At 36.7% G+C, this 26,568-nt stretch overlaps 2 protein-coding genes across 7 annotated transcripts in view; one reads left to right on the top strand and one right to left on the bottom strand.

Annotated features, from left to right (window-relative positions):
- Nucleotides 1-15,670, top strand: part of LOC102683918 (BEN domain-containing protein 4) — a 72,537-nt gene extending 56,867 nt beyond the window's left edge. Inside the window, exons 3-5 of the mRNA XM_006629884.3 lie at nt 2,123-2,214; nt 10,386-10,626; nt 11,878-15,670. Of these exons, the coding sequence (XP_006629947.1) occupies nt 2,123-2,214; nt 10,386-10,626; nt 11,878-12,113 (569 nt within the window). The 3' untranslated portion in view covers nt 12,114-15,670. The remainder of the gene's footprint in view (nt 1-2,122; nt 2,215-10,385; nt 10,627-11,877) is intronic.
- Nucleotides 15,671-16,558: 888 nt separating this feature from the next.
- Nucleotides 16,559-26,568, bottom strand: part of slc30a9 (solute carrier family 30 member 9) — a 115,740-nt gene continuing 105,730 nt past the window's right edge. For all 6 annotated transcript variants that reach the window (XM_015345315.2, XM_015345313.2, XM_015345314.2 and 3 more), the window contains 2 exons: nt 25,571-25,684; nt 16,559-23,558 (listed from right to left, as the gene is read on the bottom strand). In XM_015345315.2, coding sequence (XP_015200801.1) covers nt 23,514-23,558; nt 25,571-25,684 — 159 coding nt within the window. In that variant the 3' untranslated portion in view covers nt 16,559-23,513. The remainder of the gene's footprint in view (nt 23,559-25,570; nt 25,685-26,568) is intronic.

The raw sequence follows: 26,568 nt of genomic DNA, 5'->3' as shown, positions 1-26,568 counted from the left end.
GTGAAAAAATGACGTTTTGACAGTATGCTGCACATGTGGGTCGAATGTTAAGACAGAATCAAATATAACCCCAAGGTTTTTAAATTTTGATTGAAGCTCAACTACAGAGCCATCTACAGATAGGGTTACAGGACTGGCTTCACGAAGCTGATGGGGGGGGTGCCAATAAGCAAGACTTCAGTCTTGTCGCAGTTAAGATGAAGGAAGTTTTGAGCCATCCAAATTTTTGTCAGAGATGCAATTAGATAGAATAGAGACAGCCACATCAGTGTCAGGTTTGGTATGGATGTATATTTGAGTATCGTCAGCATAAAAATGAAAGCTGAAACCATAATGATCTTAGCTGACCAAGTGGGAACATGTAAATGCTGAAGAGCAAGGGGCCCGGTATTGAGCCCTGAGGAACACCAGACTTAACAAGACCAATTTCAGACCTGTACCCATTAAGAGAGACAAAGTGACAGCGATCAGTTAGGTAAGATTTGAACCATTGAGAGCAGTGTCAGAAACTCCAAACACAGTCTCAGATGAGAAAGTAAGATGTTATGGTCAACAGTGTCAAAAGCAGCACTGGGATCAAGAAGGATGGGTATAGAAAGAGAACCAGAATCAGAAACTTTTTTTTTTTAAAGTTTGTTGGTGACTTTGACCAGGGCAGTTTCTGTGCTGTGAAGTTGACGGAAGCCAGATTGGAGGGGTATGAAAAGGTTGTTTGTCATGACGTGGCTATGTAACTGAAGTGATCCTAGTACCCTTCAAATTGTAAGGTGGCTTACTTAGCAACAGTTCCTGCATCTTTGCGTCACTAACGTAACAATAACCTGATTTGAACCACAGGTCACTAATTAGATAATCTAGAATACAGTAATAAAAAAATAAAAATAAAAAATAAGTATAACAATCAGTACTATAACAATAAGCAAACTATTTGCTAACACATGCAAAAGATGGGAAAAGGTTAGCAGCTTTAACTAATCCTCACAATTAAAAAGACAAATAGAAGTATAACAATCATTTGTTAAAATAAGCAGGAATAAATTTGTGTTAATAAAGGATAGCTGCATTGCACTGTAATGTGGGGAGACTAAATCTACACCCTGATGGAAGGAGCTCTAATTCATTGTGCAAGGAGTGGTCATGGCAATCTATAAATCATTTTAGGATATATTTAAATATTTAAAGACATCTTAAAATGATTTAGAAATATAATTTGAAGATGTCTAAATGAAAATTTGTCTTGCCATGAATTAAATGATAGAATGATGTGTATTGTGGCTGCTATAGGATCTTTTAGGACGCTTTAGGATGAAAAGTACTATAATAACTGCAAACAATTAAATTGAGGTCACATTCTAATTTTGTTCATTTCTGCTCTCCTATGCAGAAATAGCAATAGCCTCTCATGTTCACACAGCATTTTCTCCTGCTAGAAAGAAACTTTATCATCCAATTCTGTATCTCCAGCTTTCTTCCTACAGGAAACAACCAAATCCTCTCTGTTGGGTGACTGTGATGAGACCATTTCTTGTCCTTTCCTTCTGTCTCCCTCCCCACATTATGGAATCCCTGTTTCATGTTCTCTTTTACCTTTCTGCTCCATTTCTTTGTAAGGGACCTCACATTCAGTTTCAACCTATCTCTGGTGTTTTTTCTCTTCCACCTCTTTAATTTTGCTTTTCTTTCGTCCCCATAGGAGCCTAAGTGGCTATTGCTGCTCACTCTGCCGTCACTCCATTGGTCTTGTGCTTGGTCCAGGCCCCTCGTTCATAGCCCAACCCGTTCCCAGGGCCCACCCCCTCCCTCTCATCCCCCACTGGTGTTTAGGCAGCTGCAGTGTCAGCTCCCAACTCTTTTGGCAGGCTTTTGGCAGCCCCCTTTGCAGACCCTACTTTATCACACCCCTCCTTCCCTTGTCATGCAATAATGAGGGGGGTCCCATCAGCCTTATGGCCAGGTTGCCATTCTCTTGGCACAGCAATTTACACCAAATAATGTTTCAATACATTTTAATTAATAAGGATTATTGGGGGGCAACTCTTTCAGCAGATGTACAGTTTTAAATAATAGACTGATTTTTATTCTTGAAATTAAGTTTCCTTATGTATGTTTTGTCTCCTTGCAGTGCCCTGCCAGAATGTCTTAGACTATTTCAAAAGAATTCTGCAACATCATAACCAGTTTATACAGCCTGCACCAGAGGAGCAGCTGACAGAGGTAACAGCTTATAAATGTTTTCTGTTTGTGGGTCTTATTTTTCAACACTATGATCTGGGTTTAAAAACTCAAACTTGGACTCTTACAATGTCTTGCCACTTTTATGCTCTAAACACGTCCCTTGTCTACCACTTCTTTTTTCAGAAAGTCAAGATGTTATGTATTCATCCAAAAACATTTGGATGGAGTTTTTTGTGGGTTAACTTGTGCTTTCTTAGAAATAAAATCTTTTTTTAAGGAAAATAATTTCTGTTATAAAAATTGCTTAATGGTGTCAGAGTTTGCTTCAATTCATCCATCCTTAAAAAATAAACCAAGGGGGAAAATAAAAGCACAGTGAAGTTTATCATTAAAAAGTGGAAGGTATATTGTATAATGCAGACATTTACTCAGACTGTCCCTTTACTTTGAGTAGTCTTGAAGGGAGGAAACTGGTTTGGGAACATAGTGATAGCCATTTCTCTGTAAAGAGGTACAGAGTTCAATAACTGAGAAAATGTCAAGTATGATATATTCTCAGTTATTGAAATCAGTACCTCTTTACAGACAAAAATCGTGTCATACAGTTTATGATTGGCAACAAGGTTTTTAACTGATACTGCAAATATTTTCAAAATATTTTGTGTTCAAACAAGCTTAAATTTGAACTTTTCAGTCTAGATGAAAAGTCAGTCTAGATGTGTTTTATATCTGGTCCAAACCCAACACAACACATCACACACTCAAGCCCATCTTGTTAGTGAAGCATAGTGGTAGTAGCATAATGTTGTGGGGCTGTTTCATTTTTCCCTGAATTTCAAAATTTGGTCCATAGAGTTTCACACAGATGTGTTAATCATCCTTTATTCTGGGCCCAAGGGACAAGCCCAAGGTTCATTTACATCTGAATAAACACTGTTATGGTGAGAACACATTGTAATGTGTATTTTCTGTTTAAATTATCACTTTATATACAGTAATGTTAGAATAAAGCCTCTATTCCTTTGTAAACTACTCTGAGTTAATTGGCTGCTACAGGCTATTTCACTTGGCCATTTGTTCTTTTTTCACCAAATTAGAACATCAGGAAAACAGCATCTCTGTGTTATCTCATCTCATCTCATGTTTTTTTTCGGTTTTGTAAAATAGTTGAAATTAGATGTTCTGTGTGTTCTGTATGTCTTTTTTGGTGCTCCTGCAGTTTTGTTTTCTTTCAATTCAAAGATGTTTAAAAGACCGCTATTAGTTATCTTTTTCATAAATTTTATTTATATGGTAATATCTGTGACTTAATTGCAGTTTAGAAAGCTGAGGTTTTTATTTTTTTACTGTCATCAATTTTTACTCTGAGAATTACATTCTGCAGTCACTCAGCCCCCTTACAATTCCGCAATGCAACCAGTTTCAATTGTTAGTGTTGTTTTTGTGCCATTTCGTGTAATCATGTAGCACTCTGTATACTGAAGTTGACAGTTTATAGTTTACAGATACTCTCAAATCATGTACTTTTAATTATTTGTTGTGAGGATTTTCTTTTCTTAAAAAAAACTTTAACTAGCAGGTACTTTGTAACTGTGTCAGTATTTTGTAAATACATTTTCTCATTGTGTCCTTTTTAAATAAATAGGCATTTCAAGGGATGTTTAAAGATTTGACCCGTCTTTTGAGCTATTTAAAAAGTTTAGAATGAGCAGCTTCCTCCATTAAAATACCATTGTTGTATTAATTTAGGCAAAGCAAATACATAAATATTAAAATGTATTAACCTGGAAAATGAATGATACAGTATGTTCTGTTACAGGCACCATGTACTAAATTGACTTTAGTAGTTAATCTGCAAATCTGCAAAACAAAATCAGAATCACTACACATACAGTACCTTACAACAGATAACAAAACAGATAAATAGTGTGAATCACTAGCACTGGATGGCAGCACAGGAACTTGTGATTTACAGTAGATACCAAGAAGTTGCCCAGTGGGTATTTTTGGGAAATGGAGATCCTAAGCTAAACTTGAGCAAACAGTCTATTTTTCCAATACCGGCTCCCTTCAGATTGATGTTAATCCATACTCCCAAACAGAAAAGTAAACTAGTAGCTACTCTCTGCTACGGGGAAATATTCATATTAAGTGTAAATAATTGCAACTAGATGAAGGCAGTCTGTATGAATATCTGTGGATATTGTTTAATGAATTTCTGAAACTTTTTCCTTACTCATTTTAACATTGCTAAGATCAAACCAAAAATGTAGTGTGTCAATGTATTTGGCTCACGCACTTAATTAAAAAATACATTCTTTGCTTAGTAAGGAATACACTTCCTGTTCACATTAAAATTATTTTATAAGTGTAAAATGATATGGAAAATTAATAAATACAGTGCCTTGCGAAAGTATTCGGCCCCCTTGAACTTTTCAACCTTTTGCCACATTTCAGGCTTCAAACATAAAGATATAAATTTTTTATTTTATGTGAAGAATCACCAACAAGTGGGACACAATTGTGAAGTGGAACGAAATCTATTGGATTTTTGAAACTTTTTTAACTAATAAAAAAATGAAAAGTGGGGCGTGCAAAATAATTCGGCCCCCTTGCGTTAATACTTTGTAGAGCCACCTTTTGCTGCGATTACAGCTGCAAGTCGCTTGGGGTATGTCTCTATCAGTTTTGCACATCAAGAGACTGAAATTCTTGCCCATTCTTCCTTGCAAAACAGCTCGAGCTCAGTGAGGTTGGATGGAGAGCGATTGTGAACAGCAGTTTTCAGCTCTTTCCACAGATTCTCGATTGGATTCAGGTCTGGACTTTGACTTGGCCATTCAAACACCTGGATACGTTTATTTGTGAACCATTCCTTTGTAGATTTTGCTGTATGTTTGGGATCATTGTCTTGTTGGAAGATAAATCTCCGTCCCAGTTTCAGGTCTTTTGCAGACTCCAACAGGTTTTCATCCAGAATGGTCCTGTATTTGGCTGCATCCATCTTCCCCTCAATTTTAACCATCTTCCCTGTCCCTGCTGAAGAAAAGCAGGCCCAAACCATGATGCTGCCACCACCATGTTTGACAGTGGGGATGGTGTGTTGAGGGTGATGAGCTGTGTTGCTTTTACGCCAAACATATCGTTTTGCATTGTGGCCAAAAAGTTCGATTTTGGTTTCATCTGACCAGAGCACCTTCTTCCACATGTGTGGGGTGTCTCCCAGGTGGCTTGTGGCAAACTTTAGACGAGACTTTTAATGGATATCTTTGAGAAATGGCTTTCTTCTTGCCACTCTTCCATAAAGGCCAGATTTGTGCAGTGTAAGACTGATTGTTGTCCTATGGACAGACTCTCCCACCTCAGCTGTAGTTCTCTGCAGTTCATCCAGAGTGATCATGGGCCTCTTGGCTGCATCTCTGATCAGTCTTCTCCGTGTCTGAGCTGAAAGTTTAGAGGGACGGCCAGGTCTTGGTAGATTTGCAGTGGTCTGATACTCCTTCCATTTCAAGATGATCGCTTGCACAGTGCTCCTTGGGATGTTTGAAGCTTGGGAAATCTTTTTGTATCCAAATCCGGCTTTAAACTTCTCCACAACAGTATTACGGACCTGCCTGGTGTGTTCCTTGGTCTTCATGATGCTCTCTGCGCTTTCAACAGAACCTTGAGACTATCACGGAGCAGGTGCATTTATACAGAGACTTGATTACACACAGGTGGATTCTATTTATCACCATCAGTCATTTAGGACAACATTGGATCATTCAGAGATCCTCGCTGAACTTCTGGAGTGAGTTTGCTGCACTGAAAGTAAAGGGGCCGAATAATTTTGCACGCCCCACTTTTCATTTTTTTATTAGTTAAAAAAGTTTCAAAAATCCAATAGATTTCGTTCCACTTCACAATTGTGTCCCACTTGTTGGTGATTCTTCACATAAAATAAAAAATGTATATCTTTATGTTTGAAGCCTGAAATGTGGCAAAAGGTTGAAAAGTTCAAGGGGGCCGAATACTTTCGCAAGGCACTGTACAATATACAATTTATTAATATGACATGAGAACATGAAGAGCAGGCCAATAAGATCTGCTGTAATAGAAATTGTTGATGTTCAGAGATTATAAAGAAATGTGATTAAGAACTTCAGAGTTGAAATACATCAACTATAACATTTGTCATTGTTTATAAGTCTCATCTCAATCGCATATAATTACTTTTGAGAATACATACAGTATATATTCTCAAAGACAAATGTTCATGTACAAACTAAACTTTATCAGACATGTTTGGCATACTTTATCAGACATGTTTGGCATAATGGTTTTACTCTCGAGATTATAATATAATATTTATTAAAGTTTATACTCCAAGTCTTATTGACTTATATTGCTTATAGAGTTTAGGAAGAAGGAGCTTGGCTGGATTCATTACAGCTGTCCAATCTCCTTCAGCTCGGTGTCTCTTTACCAGGGATGTACCAGGGCTCAGAAAGTATCACATTATTTGGTGCTGTAGTTATCTTTCCAGAGAAGTTAGCATTGCACTTAACCTTTTTTTTTTAAAATCCTGTGCACAGCATTTGATACAAGTCTGGTCACAAATGAGATGAGTGGGGAGAACTCACTTTGTCCAGGCACTATTACTGAATATGCTTTGATATCCAGGTTATCAACAAAAAAGTCCAGATATATTAATTTAATTGATAATACAAATAACAATTGGCTAGTCCTGACTCAGATGGGAATCCTTGCAGTCGCATGGTTGGTGCTGTTTTCTGGATTACCAATGGAGTGGAGTTGAGAAAAGCTAAGAAGGTGAGCTGTGCAGTACCTTTTAAGTCTGAAAAACACAGTTGGTGATTAGTTATGACATCATCAGGTGATACTATAACACCCAAATACTATATTTTCCAGTTATCTCTCAGATGTGTTAAATGTGGAAATTGATTCCCAATAACTTTCACAACATGTCTGTTCACTTTCCAAACATCATAAATATTGTATAAATGTGGCAGATAAAATCAAGCAGGATAATATTTTCTTAGCTCTGTTAGCAGGCAGTACAGTATTAAATTAATTGGCTAGTCCTGTTTCGGATGGGAATAGTTGCAGTCACATGGTTGGTGATGTTCTCTGATTCCCAAAAAGAATAATTTGTACACAGTTGTAGCGCAAGGCTTATTAAAATACAGGAATTAAATTTGCTGCTCCCTTGCCAGTCCCTCTCTCCTTCATCTCAGTGGTGCTTGATACAGAGAGGCCATTCCATTTGGTTCACAATTAAGGTGTTTTTCTAGCTGATAGAGTGTCCTGATAAGGAACAACTCCCAAGGCAGAGACACATCAACCACCCTAACAAATAGTCATTTCTGGCGCCTTAAAATCTGGGAGATTCCAAAGGAGAGTCATCCCAAGTTGTTAACAACTCTAAGGTCAGAGTGCATTGTTACTCATCATCAGCCAATCAGGAACTGGTAGGGCAGGGTAAATAGTCATCTATAATAGTCCAAGACCCCACGTGGGTCTTGGATGCCCATGAAACTTTCAACCAATGAACGATCGTGGTTCCTCTAGGTAAAACAGGCAGTGCAGAGCCCCTCAGCGTGCCTCCTGGACATTCTCAGCCTCAGAGCTCCTCCTGAACATCCTCAGACTCAGCTCGGACCACCAAGTAAAGGCCAGTGTGTCTGAATGCCAGAACTTTCCTTTGTTCTAAGAGTCAAGAATGGAGGTCGCCAGTGCGGAACCAAAGGAACCCGAGGTTAGCATCAGCAGCAAGCCTTGTGAACCCACCGCGAAAGCTCACGTGAACAACAAGTGAATTACGGTCGGAACTGTGGACAGCTGAATAAGTATTCAGAATTAGCGCTAAATCAGGAACGAACCGGTTTTCTTCCTGTCTAAAAGAGTGTGATCTGCTTGGACCCACAGTCACTTTTCTCCTGTGCACAAACTTTGCTAGTTTCAGGCAACACTAACTAGCTGGTCTTCAGAGAGCATCAGCAGCGCATCGCAGCAGAAATCTCTCCCACCATGTCGCAATCCGCAACAGCACTGCCTGGCACAGAGCCAGAGAGCGCCTCCTGGACAATTCTAAGACTCAGCTCCTCCTGAACATCCTCAGACTCAGCCTGGACAAACACGTAACGGCCAGTGTGTCCGAGTGCCAGGACTTTCCTTTGTTCTAAGAGTCAAGAACGGAGGTTGCCAGCGCGTAACCAAAGGATCCACCCGAGGTTAGCATCAGCAGCAAGCCTCGTGAACCCACCGCGAACGCTCACCTGATAAACAAGTGAACTACAGTCGGAACTGTGGACAGCTAAAATCAGTATTCGGAACCCGCGCTATATCAGGAATGAACTGGTCTTCCTTCTCTCTGAAGAGTGTGATCTGCCTTGACCCACAGTCACTTTTTTCCTGTGCACAAACTTGCTAGTTTCAGCCAACACTAACTAACCGGTGTTCAGAGAGCATCAGCAGCGCATCGCTGCAGAAATCTCCACCATGTCGCAAGCCGCAACAGCACTGCCTGGCAACGAGCCAGAGAGCGCCCATTGGACAGCAACATGCCTGCCACTGCTTCTTTGTCCACGGGAGATCTGAATCCACACAGATTGGATGAGTATTCAACATTCTGCATTACCGCTTGAGAATTCAATTGTTACCTCAACACCAGTTGATATCAATTTTATTCCTATGAGTGATGTACATGCTTTTGAGTATCTAGTGTAGAAGTTGTAACCAAGTTCATTTACGAAACGGTCTAAATGAATGATATACTGAATGTAGGTCCCTCTTGGTGTTTTTAACTCTTCGTGACTGAATATATACCTTTTGTATTCTGCTAACCCCCATGATAAGATCTGTTATATTTATATGGCTTTTATGTATTAATAAATGTATTTGCGTGTATTAGTATCTGTGTGTGTGCGTTGTTTGACTTATCCCGCAAGGTTGATTCTAATAGCCATCAGAAGAATAATTTTGTGACTTTTAATAATAATTAATAATTGTCCCAATAAAGGCACAAACCCCTACATTTACTGGTGCCTCGTGAGAGGATGCCTACACAGTAGGGCAGCTCCGTGCTGTAACAGAATACCTGTGTGGATTTTTAACACAGACATTCGGAGCAGAAATTAAAGGATTGTGTTGCATTCTACATTTTTATACAGGTAATTATAGTTTTGTTTTTACTTATTAAATACTGTATTTCCGACATGACTGTACAACACAAATTTTGCATCCTTACACAATAATTTGGGTTTTAACATCCTAAGTGCAGGTGATGTATTGTGTGAATGAAGAATGAAATTCAGTATATGCTCATTTCTGTTTATGATTTTGAGTTTAATCATCTAATCTTAGATAAATCATCTAATCATCTAATAAAAACCAACAAAGAATCAAAGAAGGAATACTTAATATTTCATTTGATCATAAGCAACAATGATAATATTCTGACTTGACTGACACAATAGAACAGAAACTGAAGCACATTAGACCAGCCACATTAGACAATATTGAATTTGTTAGTTAAGGGAAATCTGATTTGCAAACTGAATGACATTTGTCTGCTAAAAGACAAACAAAAAAAAATTAATGTACTCAATATCAGATCGGTATCATTGAAGAAAATACTTAGTTGAATAATCTAAGATATTAAAGGTATATTATATTACAGGAGACATTGTGTAGAAACTGTGATATTGTTGTCTTGAGAAAACTTTATTGCTAAAAAAAGGGACTGTATATCATTTGATTTTGGAGGGGGCTACAGTTGGAGTTCAGACAATGAATAACTCCACAAAAAACTTGCTCCTGAAGTTCTACTTTAGGAAGTACTAATTCATTAAAAATGTAATCACAAATAGTGGTCTATTTTGTCTATCCTCAAGTGTGTTTTAATCCATTTAAAAATATTTGTGTCTGTCTAAAAAAAATAACAAAACGCTTCTCAAAATAGATCCCACCCTAAGTGGCCTTAATGGCTATGGTCAGTGGAGCCCTTACCTACCGTATGTCTTTGCACTGGGAAGTTATTGGTTTGGGAAAAATAAACAAATATAAATATGATTGCAGTTATTGCAGCAATCAAATGTTCTATACCAAGCTGGTTAAATATATTAAAGCAAATGTCATAATTGAACAAATCTACCCTTTATTGTTTTACCAATAAACTCAAATTATCTGATTTTTGTCTTGGTTTTCAGGGTAGTAAGCAGCTGCTTGGCAACTATCCCGTTTACATTACCAATAAGCAATGGGATGAGGCTGTGAATTCCTCCAAGAAAGATGGCCGACGACTCCTGCGGTACCTCATTCGCTTTGTGTTCACCACAGATGAACTGAAGTACTCCTGTGGGCTAGGAAAGAGGAAGAGATCCGTTCAGATAGGGGAAACAGGCCCTGAGAGACGCCCTCTTAACCCTGTTAAAGTTACTTGCCTCAGAGGTAACAAGCTTTCGCTTTTACTGTTTCAAAGGTATTTCAAAATACTCCCTAAATATGCTATTAGATTTTAATCTAAACCAAAATAAAAGATAGTTAACCTGATTAAACAAATGACTCAAAACAAGATACTTTCAACATTTATTGTTCCAGAAAACCTGATGTGCTCTTTGTTGAACTTCAGACAAGTAGCAACTCTTCGAGTAGTAGTAGTATTCTCTTCGAAGAGCTGTGGTGTTCTTCTTACTGTCCTTCGATGAACACCATACTGGATCAGTTGTTTTCTGATAGATGAGTCTTGAACTTCCTTCATGATTTTCATGTTTTTGCATGAAAATAATTTGGTAGGACGACCACTCCTTGTACTGTGGTCTTGCACTTTCTCCATTTGTAGACAGTAGATTAATTTTGGTTTAATTTTGGATTAATTTTGGTTTTCAGGGTTGCCTCCCATGGAAAACCACAACATTTTGTAGATCTTTTTGTATGGGTAAAATCATTGTCTTGCTGCAAGATCATGTCAGTGATGGCAAGCCATCCAGAACCTGAGGCTGTGAAGCAGCGTTAAACCATCACTCTCCCACCACCACACTTGGGATGAGCTTCTTCTGTTCAAAAGTACTTTGATTATCACCCAACATAACGTCTCACATTGAGACCAAAGAGTTCTACATTTGACTTGTCTTTCCAGATAGCATTGTTCTCATTACATTACATTCACATTACATTCTTGTCCAGTCATTTTGTATTGATGAGTCATGAACAGTCATATTAGCCAAGGTGAGAGTGGCCTGCATTTCCTTGTAAGTTGCTCTGGGGTTCTTTGTAACCTCTGTGATGATTTTTTCAGTTTGTCCTTGAAGGGCTTTCAGCAGCTGCTCCTAGTTAGAGTGAATGTGGTCTTCAACTTTCTACATTTATAGCCTGTTAGATAGTGGATTGGTGGAGCACCAAATCAGGGTTTTGTGACCTTTTCTAGAGCGATGAACATCAATAACTCTTTTCCTCTTGTCCTTAGATGATTTGTTTTGTAAGTCTGCATCGTAAAGACCAGACTCTCAGTGTTTTTGACCTTTGTATATAGAGGCATTAAACTCTCAGCATCTACCTAATGTCAAGGTGTTTAATGTTTTCCTTATTATGGATCCATATTAAAAGTTTTAAATACTTAAAATACAATTTTTTATTGTACATGAGGATTTAAAGATGACTTTAAGGTGTACAGAAACATCTTTCCTCCTTCTTCTCCTGCAGAGTTCATTCGAATGCACTGTGCTTCAAACCCAGACTGGTGGATGCCATCTGAAGAGCAAATCAACAAAGTATTCAGTGACGCAGTGGGTCATGCTCGGCAGGGTCGCGCAGTAGGGACCTTCCTGAGCAGTAGTGGCAGTAGCAGTGGAGGCAGTAACAGCACATATTTCGAGTGCTTTGAGAGTCAACTGTCCCAAGATGAAATCTTACTCAAGGGATCCCAGGATGGGGAGTAAAAAAATCACATAGCCTTCTGTGGGGAAAATTTTTTAAACTTTGAGGTTCAAGAATGGAGGTTACTTCTTTCAAGAAAGGGTCACATAAACAATTTGGGCACTTCACATTTTTACCCTGTGAAACCTCTTATAATCCTCCTCAGAGATTGGTGAAGTTTTTTTTATTTGATTTGATTTTGGCATTGTAGGTATTCTTATAAAAGGCAAATGCAAGTTTATTAATTCTTGAATTAATTCATTTATTCTGTTGTTTCACCCCCCTCAATAGGAAATCTATGTTGTTGGTATATTTAATAGCTATTTAATATCTATTTTATAACCTTATGGCTTATCACTTATGTTAATGCCCAGCACTATACACAGATCCATTACTTTTAACATTGTCTGTCTCTTAAATGTTCTAAAGTGAAGACAACAAATTGATAAACAATACAAAGCTAATTTACAATATTTATGACTTTAGGAGAAGAAAAAACAAAACAAGATGAGTGTAATTGTTTAAATTTCTTCTTAATGCTTTCTCATTCTGACAGTAAAAGCTAATTAGTTTGTAATGTGTTTCTTTCTTATGATAAATTTGAAAGGTTCTACATATGTCTATTAGACAATAAAAACAGCTTTATGTGGCTCTGATATCATTAAAAGCTTGGGTTGGCTCATATCTTTTATATCAGGTTTTTGATTTACTAAGGGTTAAATGTTTTAAAATGTATAAGATATAGGTTGGAGCAATACTGCTAAACCTGTGTTACAGTATAAAGACAACCTTTTACATTTTTTACATTCATATTTAAAGCAAGTGTCCCACAAAATAAATGCAAACCCTTAAAGGCTGTCTACTTATTTAGCCTAAGTGACTGTTCCAATATGGGTGTCTTACTATTGTAGCACTATACATTGCTGTTTGTGGTCAATTTTATGAATGATATACAGTACAGTTCATTAAATTTTTCACATGTTAAAATGGACCAAATATCTGACAGTTCTGTATTATTTTTTAATCATTATGATAGGGTTTCATTTAGACTGTATGTCTTGAACTAACACATGGTATACTGTATAAATATATTGACTTTAATAGTTTAATAACATCAGTGATATATTTCTCTTCACTTGTCAGGGAGACCAATAACCTTTTCCATTTCAGTACCTTATTTTTTATTTAGCTTCTGTGTCCTTAGAGCCAATGTCCAATGGGATTAAATATTTCACTGTCACCTACAAACTCTAATAGGCAACGAAATGAAAAAGCACTTTATGTTACAAAAATGTCTGGAGCTCGTATACCTGTGACTATAATGTAACCTAATAATTCACTCAAAATAGTAATGTTAGGTTTCTATCACCTTTGAGGAAAGGTTTTCATGGACCATCAGCAGATAAAATACATTCTAATATTACTGCAGGAGAGTACTTAGTTCAGAAAAAAAGTAAAAAAAGTATTTTATGCAGAGTTACTTAGTGTGCCGAGATGTATTTATAGTCAGATTTCATCTTAAGTAAACTTTTAAATATAGTGTATAATTTTATAGACCCGATTTAAATAGATGTGTCTTACCAGGGTTAAATGCCTGCCATCTCAGTGCTTCAGTCTTCAGTGCTCTAGAACATAAAGTGACTGTTTGGTTGGAGATTTTTATAAAAGAAGGAAGGAAGGAAGGATCTGAAGGTGAAGTATAAAAATGAAACTGCAGGATGAACTTAAATATATCTTGTTCTTATGTACAGACTTAAAAATTGAATTTGACCTCTGAATTGTGACAGTAATCTTTACAATAAACATGTCTTCTAATGAGGTGCCTTGTGGATTATCTATCTTCTCACTAGCTCTGAATTTTTCAAGTGTAAAACTAGTCAACAATCTGCATTGGAACAAGCACTTGCTACCAAGTCCTCCTGTAAAGTATGTGGAGACTTCAAAAATAGTATTTACCTTATTACAATGTAGCACTTACTGAAAACACAGTTTGTTTGTGTTGAAAGCCAATATTTCAATTTTGTAGTGTGGTGTGGAAATATCTACAGTATACAAGTTCTTAACACTTAACACTTCTTATGACTAAGGATGGTGAAATGTTCCTGATTTGTTAAAATAAAAGATCGAATAGGTTCAAAGTGTTCATAAAGTGATGGTGCACTCATTGAAACCAAAAAAACAAATTTTGTAGCAATTTGTATTTATATGTACATGATATGAAAATCATTTGAGTTATCAGAATTTGTTTTTATAATTGTATTTTTAACTTGGGAATCAACTTTCTTCAACTCAGTCAAGTATTTTAAAAAAGACTTGTGCTTACAAGCCATTGTTTGTAATTATTCATTTTGCATTTGACTTTTTCATTTGACTTTAGAAACATTCACATTTCCTTTAGAAACAAAATACGTTTTTTGGTTGGGTGTGTTCAATTCAAAACATACAAAATGAGGAGTATAATATGAAGTACACTCCTTATTTTATAAATAACCTGAAAAAAACTTTATCTCAATTTGAAAAAATATATTAAATGCCATGGAATATGATGTGTAAAGGTGGGTTGAGCTTTGTATACCTTCCCTTTATTGTCAATTACTTTATGAACACTGACCTAGATAAAATGAAATAACTCAGTGGCTTTTATACAAATCCAAGAACTATACACTATACAAAGATATTTGCATTTACAGTACTTCAGTAAAAGGGATTTATGTTTACCATTTTGAATACAGAAAAAAATATTGTTGTTATTTCTTTTTCATATAAACTCCTGTCAGTTCCTGATGATATAATGCAACATTTTTAGGTATGAACAAGTTAAAGTGTCTTCTTGTGCACAGTGCATAGTAGCATTCCAGAGGTAAATGAAAACAGTTGTAATGTCTGTGAAATGTCTTGTGATTGTAAAATGCTTGATGCAATCCAGCTCACCCACCATACTATTTGTAACATTTAGTATATCTCAAAACATTCCTTATTCCTTTGCTAACAAAGGTCCTTAAAATCTACAATTTTTGTGAAGTGCCTTCCCTTGGAAAATATTTAGAAAATAAAAAAGACTAGGTTTCTTCCAAAATATGTTGAAGATGCATCTGTAGTTTACAGTTTACAGAAAATACAGAGTCCCATAGGAACAGGTTTGAGAATTACAGAATGACTGTTGTGAAGATGTACTGAAAAATGTCAAAATTAAATTTTCTATTCTTAAGTGACTGTTTATATAAACACTGTGAAGCACATAGTCATATCTATTTTTAAGACATTTAGATTTGTCATTTTGTTGTTGATTGTAATGTTCATTACAAAAACCTAACTTTTGCTTCATTGAAAATGATCCCTAAATTTCTTTAGTAGTCCAAGGAGGTAGCTGTGTCAGCATGTGTAGGCTGCAAAGGAAAAAGTAACTGGAAAAGAAAAGAAAAGAAAAGAAAAGAAACGCAATGTTTCAGCTGAAGGCTCTACAGCCGAAACGTTGTTTCTTTTCTTTTCAGCATGGAATAAACCTTTACTTGTTCCTAAATTTTTTTATACTTGTTGAATATGAAGAAAGTCCACACTGTATTAAAAGTACTATGATTAATGTTTTCCTCATTGTACCATTTTTGTCAGATTCTGTAATTACTATGTGCTATTAAAACAAAATGAATATCTTTTAAATGATGATCATGGCCAGGGATATAAAAAACATTCAAACATGTTATCTGAGTAAAAGTACTGTGTACTTTGAAAAATGTGTATCTAGGTATAAGCAAAAATGTCCTTGTATTGTAAAAGTAGAATAATCTCTCAACCGTACTCAAGTACCAAAACATAGAAATGGCCCAAGGAATTCTGCCATTACTCTGAATTTCACACCAGTTATATTGATCAATACACTTCTATTTTACACACAGAGATGGCCACATTGCAATCTCAGATCAGAAATTTAAATTATATTCACAAACTTTATAAAGAAATTTATGAATATCAATTCATGGCATTTTTTTTAAACAAGTACAGGATCAATGTAGGATGTAGGATGTAGAAAGTTGATTGTGTCCTATCAGGGAGTACTTCAAAAGTGTTCAAGCCTTTATGATACCTACATTCTAGTGCAGCAGAACATCTTTACATATTGTTTGGACCAATGCAGTAAGATGTAACTTAGAAAAGGTACTAGAAGTGAAACAATGTATTTCTACTTTATTACTTTATTATCTTCTACCGAAGATGGATCTTTCAACACTTTTTGCCATGGCCATCTCAGTCCCCTGACTTAAACCCTATTGAAAATAGCGGTGTGAGCTGAAGAGGGCTGTCCATAAACACACACCTAGAAACCTCATGGATCTGGAAAGGTTCTGCATGGAGGAACAGAGTCCAGGATTCCTCCCAATGTATTCACCAACCTGATAAAGCACTACAAGAAAAGACTTACTGCTTCCTTGCCAAGGGAGGTTCCACCAAGTACTAAAAACAAGGGTGCCAATAATAGTAAAAATTGTTTATTTGTCTTGGTTGATTCCATTGAATCAATAATTCAATTTATCCCTTATGTTGGAAATATATTCAGTGCTTAATGAACTCATTATTTGTTTTAACTTCCTTTTTTCTTCACATTTATCAAGGGATGCAATAGTTCTGAAGTCCATTGTACAGACGCAGCCATTCAAAGTGCGCGGTACAGACACGTGTACCGGAGGTAGCTGGCTACGGCGTCGCGCATCGTGAAGCAAGATGATGCGGGGTACCGCGGTACGTGATTGGTTGACTGACAGGGGCACTCGTGGTCCGTTGGTCTGTCGTTGAAAGATTTACAGTAAATGTCTTTACTGTGCCCGTTGTAGTATTGAATATTCATATGGAATTTTACCACTGAAGGGAAATCTTAGTAGCTGAGCATAAAAAGAATAGGAGCATACTGCAACGCGTGTGAAGGCCATAAACGATATTAATTTTGGAACATAAACATACAGTATATGGCTGGTCTCGGTACTTTAAAGAAAACATACACGAAACATGGTTTCATTATGAACAGTATCGGTCTTGAGATATTTTTAACTTGATTTACAGTATTTGAGAGGTATGTCCTGACACTGATACTACGTAAATACTGCTCACGTATATGTTTCTAGGTTTATATTATGCATTTCATACGGTAAACTTTTGAGCAACTGATAAGAAGCGCGAAACGGTATGCCCAGGGCGTTTTAGTGCCGTGGATTGATTAGAGATATCAAGTACATACAAGTCATTTTTTAAATGTTGAAGTTCGTCTTGTAAAAATGTTATGAGTACATCATCTGTCAACAATTACACAGGTTCTGTTTCCATATTGCGGATTTTGGTTACGTAATATTATTTTCTAATTTCACGTTGTGAATATATGATTTGGGCAAACAGAGCCGCAAAGAAGTACATTATGGGTTGTTGGTTTTTTTTGCAGTTTTATCTAGAACAAGCGATGCTTAAACCTTTGTCTGATTCTTGTGAAACTATCCACACTACTGTTACCTAGGACTTGACTTCAGTGATGTCACTGATGGGATGTTTCTAAAAATTCATCCACTGTAAAACGTTTTTTCCACTTGTTCTGCATATGTATTCGCTAATGAAGCTGTGTGTTCTGAGCCTGGTTCTCTACATTTCTGTATGAACCAGCTTAGAGGGCTAAAGACAGCTTGTGTTTAAATTGAGTGTAAGGTAATTTATGCTAAAGTCATGGTCAGCATTTATTATTGTACTGTGCTGTAAACTTCTGTGCCTAATTACATTATTTTATAGCTTTATCAAATCTGTACAGTGTCTGTCGATAATGTTTCTGTAGTGCTTTTTCAGCCCTCAGCATGTGACTGCACCAGTGGCGCTGTGGGTTAGATTCCTGACTTCCATGTCACACGGTCTGTGATCGAATCCCATGGAACTATGACTTTCTTTTTTAACAAACATTTCTTTGAAAAAATGAAACGTTTCCCTTGGTCAGAGATTTAATAAAACCTCACTCACACCAAACAAATTTATATTTCTAAATATCACAGCATGATCGGATTTAAGTCTTTTTAATAACAATGAATAGTCACCTATGCGTTACAAAATAAACATTTATATTGATTTGAATCACGTTTTGATTTAAATCGTAAACGCGTGTTTAAATATATGTGTTTAAAGGCGATATACTGTATAAAAGCGCTGATTCTTATGGATTGTGTTACGCCGGGGATTCAAAAAATGTATATATTTTTTAATCGCGTATCTAAGGAAAATTGCAGTATAACTTTGTTCATGCACATCATCATACAGTATCTCATTTTGTATTTCTATAAAAAAAAATCGTTTGCCCAGCCACTATTTTTGTTATTGTTTTTATCCTGTAAAGCGCTTTGAGGAGCACAGCTTTCTCACCACTTAGATTACTTTTTGACACCATCCTTACACAAAGCAGAAACTGAAAATTTGATCATGTTTCTCTATAACAATAATAAAAAACTTTATTTTACATATCACCTTTAAAAGTGGCATCTCAAAACAATACAGTAGATGTAAACCACAGATTACAAAGTAAATACCCAGACAAATGCAAATGCGTTTTTAATAAAATGCTTTCATTCATTCAACAGAGAGAGCGTAAAACCTGGGTGTAACAGCTGTTTCTTTTTCTGATCACTCGCTCTCTGGATAAACGTCTCGCCTGTCCAGTTCCTTGTTTTCCTAATTTGCCGATTATGCCTGCTGCGATCCACTCCTACCCTCACACCTAAAGAAGACTATTTTAAATTTCTTTGCGCATCCTTAAGGTGATATCACATAAAGGTGATATGTAAAATAATGTTTTTTTATTGTTGTTATAGAGAAACATGATCAGATTTTCCCCGGTTCAGAAAAAAAGATCGAAAGTATACTAGTTAAGGAAAATAAATCGAAACGGGGAGAAAGCTATGCTGAAAGTTTATTAAGATACTTAGAAGACAAAGATATCAATTTATTTTAGTCAAAACTTTATATATCACCTTTAAAAGTGGAATCTCAAAGCAAAGTAAATACCCAACACTGATTGTACTCATCTGTCATGCTAATAAAACACCTTGAATTGAATTGAATTGAGGGAAAGAGGGGGGGGAGGGCGAGCGAGATAACCAGGACGCAAGGCAAATAAGATACACTCCACAGGCATTCACAACAGCAACATATGAAACGTTTGCACATATAGTTAAGTTATTACTTGGTTTTCAAAGTGCAATGAAATACAATATTGTTGTTGTTGCTGTTCTTGTTGTTTTTATCCTGTAAAGCGTTTTGAGAAGCCACCTTTAAAGGCGATATATACTGTAAAAGCGCTGATTCTTATGGAATGTGTTCCGCCGGGGATTCAATTTTTTATTTATTTTTTTAATCGCGTATCTAAGGAAATCTCAGTATAACTTTGTTCATTAACAAACAGTGGCATGTTACATTATTATTAGTTTTTTTGTTAACAAGGCTCGCCAGCTAATGTGAATCGAAACCTGTCTTTCTAGCTTTTAAAGTCGTGCGATGTGTAAGCCACAATTCAAATAGAGAAAAAAGAGCTGACCGACAAGATTTAAGATGTGGCTGTCAATGTTGGATTTAAAAAAACACATTGCCCGACGTTTGTTGCATTGCTTGAAAAATAACTTTATTTCCAGAGACTGGATAAGTAATTCAAGTGTTTTTTTAACTTCCTGAAAAACAACTAATAATTTAACTTTATGTTCAAACGTTTTATGATATGTCCCTGTTGTGAATGTCTGTGGACATGTGCTGGCTGGACAGGAGGCTCTACTGTACACAGAGAGGGGCGGGAGGAGGGGAAAGCCGATACATACTCTTAGAGTTTGATTAATAGGGAATATAATACAAAAATATAGTACTAAAAATAAGATACACTCTACAGACATTCACAACGGTGACTGTCAGAAGATAGGACACAGCGGCTCAGGCACCCGCTGAATGGAAAAGGGGCACTTTAATGTTCTGTATGGCTAATACTAAAACCAATACTAATATTCAATACTTTAATATTCTTTTCTGTATGTTTAACAATAGTGGGTACTGGCCTAATTCGTCCCTGCTCCCGTTGTTAGGTGTTAATGTGTTGTTAAGTGTAAATTTGTACCTGTTTCCCTGAGGTCTGGCTTTTTTTCTGGAAAACCATAACTCTGGTCTCGTCCAGATTGACTGTCGGCGCCCAGGTCTGACAGTGCTGCTCCAGCAGTGCCAGGTTCTGGCGCAGCGTCTGTTCTGTGGGCGACAGCGGGACCAGGTCGTCTGCAAAGAGCAGGAACTCGATTTCCATAATTAATGCAGATCAGTAAATCAAGGGACAAAACAACTATTGCGCCGGGTCCTCAATGGGCTTTGACGTGCTAATGCGTTGGTTAAACAGTCTGGGTGTGGCAAGCCTCTAATGTTTAACCTTTAACTGTTTTTCCATCTACTGTATTGCTGAGATGCCACTTTTAAAGGTGATATGTAAAATAAAGTTTTTTATTATTGTTATAGAGAAACATGATCAAATTTTCCCTGGTTCAGAAAAAAAGATCTAAAGTGCTACACCTAATTTTCTTAATTCGATGTATTTAAAGCAGTGAACTACTGTAGGTGTAACATAACATTCAGAAATACAATCAAGAATAGTTTTGTGGTGTTTGTTTAGATGAAACGTTCCTAAAACGTATAACGTAACAAAATTAAAGACGATTAAAATCTGTAATCTTTCCACGTGTACTGTATGTCATCGGAAAGTTTCTGCGTTGTGTAAGGATGGTATCAAAAAGCAATCTTAAGTGGTGAGAAAGCTGTGCTCAATGTATTTAAGGGACTTAAAAGTAAAAGGAGATGCTTCATATTGCTTGACTAATTTTAAAAACTAAGTTATAAATGCAGTTATAAATCCCTTGGTGCCGCGCCGGGTGTAAATATCAAAATATACATTCGTCCCGGGCAGAGGCCGAAGAGCGCCCAGCTGGGGTGCACGGGGAAGAGCAGGACAGGAGTGAAAGGCGGGGTTTAGGAAGGCGTACAGTCTGTTTGTTAAAAGAAAAGTCCAGCACCAGCTGGATTTGACCACACAACCCGTGAGTTGGTAATAGGGCACGTAGACCAGTAGGCTACAAGGGAAGTCGCATGAAGAGGGAGGCAAAACAGCCCTACACAGCCCTGTCGCAGTACACGAATATAATCATATCGTTATTAAATTCTTTAGATACGCAATTCCATATTATATTAGCAGAAAAGCTTAAAACTGCCACTTTTTCACACGCTATTTCACATGCTAGTTAAATAATTCGATGCTTAAAATCGTTAGGGAGAAATGGAATACCGGTGTGTATTTTTCCTTTAAAGTACCGATTCCTGGAATCTGACTGGCTGACACCCTTCTGAAGTGGTTCCATAAAATCTGGTATACGGAGAAGAAAGCGTTGATAAAAAAGGCTGGATTCTCATGTATCTCATACAAGTATCTTTTAATACAGTCTTTGCTGTGCTCTTGAGGATCCTTGTGATATTTTGAGCTCTAGTTGAATGATAAGTGTCGCATTTTAAATTATTTTCGTAGTTAGAAATTATGAAACGCCCTGTTAAAAGCAAGGTAGTTTTTATGCCCGTTGAAGTAAAACAAAATGCCTGACAAAGTATGGCTTGGACAGATTCTAAGTGCTTGTACAAATGTGCTAAAGAAATTATACTTTGAGTATACAGCTTGTCCAAAGTCATTCATTATTAATACTATTAGTAATATCTGCGGTAAAGGCTTTGATGCATAAATATTTCTGATAAAGGTGGGTTGTGTACTTTTGTCCAACTGAGCAATCTTGCTTTCATAAAATAAACCAACATTTTAATGACTGATGATTAACATGCTGTAATACACAGTTCAAAATTAAAAGCTCAAATGCTGTACATGAGAGGTTAAGCTCCCCCTGGCGCGTTTTACAAGGTGACGCCGGATAGTTTCCGGCATGACGTCAAATGACGCGATTAACCACGTGATACTGCGTGATACTGTGTGATACCGCGTGATACCGCGACACGCCCACCGGGGTATGCCGCGAAATACCCCACCCATTTTGAATGGCTGCATCTGTATATATTTCAAGACACACATTTGCTTTTTGTGTGATTCTTCCAGTGAAGAAAGGTTGCAATGTTTAAGTATTGCTAATTTGCAAAGTAATTCCACAGTATAATAAGACAATTTCAAAGCAATTAAAAACCATGACTGATCCATTCAGGAGAATGGTAAAGGGTAAAATATACATATATAATTTTAGATATGATCTGATGTAAATACAAGCTAACCAGTTCAAGAAAAGGTTGACAGACTGTTGTCAGGTTTGAGTAGTTTTTTTGTTCACCAGGAATCTTGTGACTTTTGCTGAAACAGTGTATCGAGTACCAATCGGTGCCTCCAAGGCACTGTAGAGCCCAAAGTGTCATATAATAAATGGCTTTTGACAAGGAAGCTTGTAAGAGGATCATATCCAAGGATTCACCCTGCGTCCAGTTTTAAGGCTGTCCTAAACTACTGGAGATTCCACACTGAATGGGTGTAAAATAAAACATAACTGCTAACTTCTTATTTGAAACAAGTAATGGAACTGCCTTTTCAGTACATGTTTACTAAACAAAAGCCTTTCATCTTCATTACCTCATATGTTTTTTTAAAACAGAAATGCACAATCTTTTTCTGGAAAATAAAAAGAGAACACCAATGGCATCAAACATTCTAACATCAAGTGCATCTTGTTTAAAATGGGTAATGAAACCAGAGTATGAAGTATTAAGAACAAAATATTTCACTTATTTTGCTTTTGAAGCAGTTACACAATAACCATTTTGTCATCTTATAATTTGAATAACAATGATTGAGAACTACAAATTTTCAGTATGTTTTACTCAGTCCTGCTAAGTGAAAATGACAACTGCTTTACTTATCAAAGAAAAAATATTGTTTAGCAGACAATTTTATTTGCATGCTTATTAAAATGATTTAATTAGATCAGTCAACTAAAACACAGCTTCATAATTTCTGCACAGCTGTTAATTTTCATAATGTTTAAACTAATAGTTTACAGAACAGAACTGTTTAATTTATTTCATAAATGTTTCTGAAAGAAAAATTGAGATTTACCAGGAGAACTCTACTATCACAGTAGGAAAAGGAAAAAATCTTCCCCGATGTTTCCTACTGAATGGAAGGAGCACTGACATGCCGTAGTCAGTGTATAAACAGAAAAAAACATGGAGTGGTTTATTGCCAAACACTAAAGTCATTTTTGGGGTGTTTGAGTATAAAGCTTCATATCACTTAAATAACACATTATGGTTGTTCAGAAAATTGCAATTTAATTCTTTAGTGCACCCTTCTGTGGTGTCTGAGTATTCTACTCCAGATGGTTCCTTTATATTCTCTCGTCACAGCTTTATAGGATCTCCAGGTCCACGTGCCGAACTTCTGGATTGCGTTGCTGAAATGAAGAAACAAAACATCAGTGCTGGATGGCCCAAAACTGTAAGGTGGTCACTGGTTTCCTGTTCAGACAGCAACCAATATCTCCCTTATCCAAATTTTCCCTTACTAATGCTGGTAATAAAACCTAAGATGTGTTTTTTCTATTTTGGTGCTTCCTTTATAGAATTTTGGAAATACCTCTGAGACTCCAATCTGAGATGTTTTTTGGAGTTAACATCTATGTCTTCAGATGGCAAGGTGTACCCTCACCAAAGATTGACCAGAAACACAAAAATAAAGGGACTGTGACCTAATCGTGCTATGTTTGCATGTAAGAGCACTGTAAATAAAAAGAGAAGGGTAAAGGCTATTTTTAAGATCTTAGATATATGTTCAGTTATTTTATCTGAATATATTTTCCAATATTTCTGTGGTCTGCATGTTTAAGATGATAGAGTTTCACAATGTTGTTTTGCAGTTGTGTTATGACTTACCTGGGTTACTTTAGTACACAGTGCCCCTTTAAAAATTAAAAAATTCTGCTTTGATTTATGTTTTTTTTGCATAAACAAGATATAAAAACAATGGCAACAGGAAGTTGCAAATTCTAGGCTTTTTAAATGTGTGAGTTAAAACCTATTTTAAGAACATGCAATTGTTTGCTAATGTTCACTTTTCATGGCTAACCCACAACTCTTCTGATTTGGGTATGATATTGGAGACAAATTTAATTTTCCTGTTCACACATACACACAAGATAATGGTGTTAAAAGCCAAATCAAACGCTGCCCATCCCCTGGGCAAACAGAAAAAAAACTGCAGACATTGTTACTCTCACACCAGTAATAGAGTGTTTGAACCTAACAGATGGGGTTACTGGAGGTCAATGTCGCCGTACATGGTCACTTGATCACCAAAAAGAGAAGGCACTATATTTTGGGAACGAAAGAAGCTGGGAAGCTACTTTCAATGGCACAAACTGGCACTAACAAACAAGACCGGTTCACATCTCCTACAACATTATAGGGGGCCTGCACACCCTTAAAACGAAGGTGTTATATCTTTGAAATTAAACCAGCTGGGAAGCTACTTTCAATGGCACAAACATCAAACTAATGAATGAGAGTGGTTTGGTTCTCCTACAATGTTGTAGGGGGGCTGAGTGACGTCACACCCAGAAAAAGAAGGCGCTATATCTCTGAACTGAAAGCAGCTGAGAATCCACTTTCAACAGCACAAAAGCAGCACCAACAAATGAGGTGGGTTTTTATCATTTGGGTCTTTTTTAGGGGGGGCAATTTTACAGAGCTGAGTAACTTAGCTTTGTAAAACAGCCCTACTATAATTTTGAAAAATAAAACTTGTGCTTTGACCAGGAATCGAACCTTGGACATTCTAAGTAGCAGATGAAAATTACCTACTGTACTAGAGTGCCATTTGAGTACAGTTCCCTAAAATACGCACTATGAGTGTTTCATTGTCAGCAATGACAGAAAAAATGCAGTTAAAATGAACATGCCAAAATGTTTCCCAAATCACAAGTGAACGAGTTAATGAAATCGATGCATGTTTATGAAGAAAGTGGGATGCGATACCACTACCAGCTTTATAAATATATTTAGGTCCATAAATTTATATCATTAACGACATTTAGAAACTATTTTCAGCTACCAAAAGTTAAACGCTTTGATGTATAAAATGTTTATGAAGAAGGTGGAATACTGTTGTGTGCACCACAAGAGTCACTTATTGATCATCTTTGACCAATGAATTACACTACCAATCACGTGGTGGTACTGCCAACTCAGTACTAAGAATTAACGCTCATTCTGAGTGGTTACATCTGTACATTGATAGAGTACAGACTGCAGTTAGTCTGCTTGGCCTTTTATTTCGCTTGGAAGACTTAATGTTTCTGAATTGACATATTTTAATCTGTATTTAATCTGACAGCTGCAGGTCCTATGAAAGTCCTATGAAGACATGCAGTTTGTAAAATATGGTTTATATATAAAAAATCATGATCACCTTCAGCTCCTTTTCAAGTCTGTCAACCTCGGCTCCCAGTGTGTCAATAATATTCTCCCCATGTTTCAACATGAAGTTTTCCAGCTCCTCTGGGCTCTTTACCTGCTGTATATCCTGTAGGATGAAGAGGTTCATAGTTACTAGCCAGACAACTTCTAAGATTACCAAGATTTAGAAAGGCAAAAACATCATTCAGCAACAAATGACCACCTTTTAAAGGAATTTGAACTCTGTATGAAAAAAATCATATAACATATGTGCACATATAACAACACAAAGAAATGTCTGATTAAAGGATTATGTTTTTTACATTACTATATTGTAATATATGTAGTGGTTTTATGATTTTACTGAGACAATTATTAATTGTAGCAGTTATCATGAGGTGGTTCGTTGTGGCTTTTAGAAAATCAATCGTCAGAACAACTAACAACGCACACACATGGATTCAATACACGAGATACATTTATTAAACATAAATTGTGCACCAAACATATACCAGTCTGCCTGGATACAGGCGGCAGACCTTACTGTGAGGGTTATCAATATACAGGGTACATAATCTTGAAGAGATTCAAACACAAAAAGATACACAACAGAGAATATATTTCAATATATCGTTCAGCTACCCCAAATCGCTAATCAGTGTTATTACCCACTGTTACTCTAAACTCGGAAGTAAATACATTACTCATGAATTAAATTGATAACAACTTGTGTTGAGGTAGAATTAAATTCTCAAGACGCAATGTAGAACATGGGGTTTACTTATCCAATGTGTATGGATTTGGAATTTCCCGGCACGAACACCAAACCAGCTGACAGGCTCCTTTGCAACCTCTGTTCCAGCGGTCGTCCAATAGGTGTCTGTCTAGGCATCCTCTGGCTACCGGCCAACCGATCGAGGTGCAGCTCGGAGTAGGACAGGTGGAGGAATCTAACTGTGGCGCCCAGGGCAGTAGTTGCTCCCAGGGATCTACCAGTAGCCCGGCTGACTA

The sequence above is a fragment of the Lepisosteus oculatus genome, chromosome 1 (genome assembly GCF_040954835.1).
Source record: "Lepisosteus oculatus isolate fLepOcu1 chromosome 1, fLepOcu1.hap2, whole genome shotgun sequence".
Taxonomy (NCBI): domain Eukaryota; kingdom Metazoa; phylum Chordata; class Actinopteri; order Semionotiformes; family Lepisosteidae; genus Lepisosteus; species Lepisosteus oculatus.
Note: the sequence above shows the minus strand (reverse complement) of the source record. Positions and strands in the feature narration are given on the sequence as shown.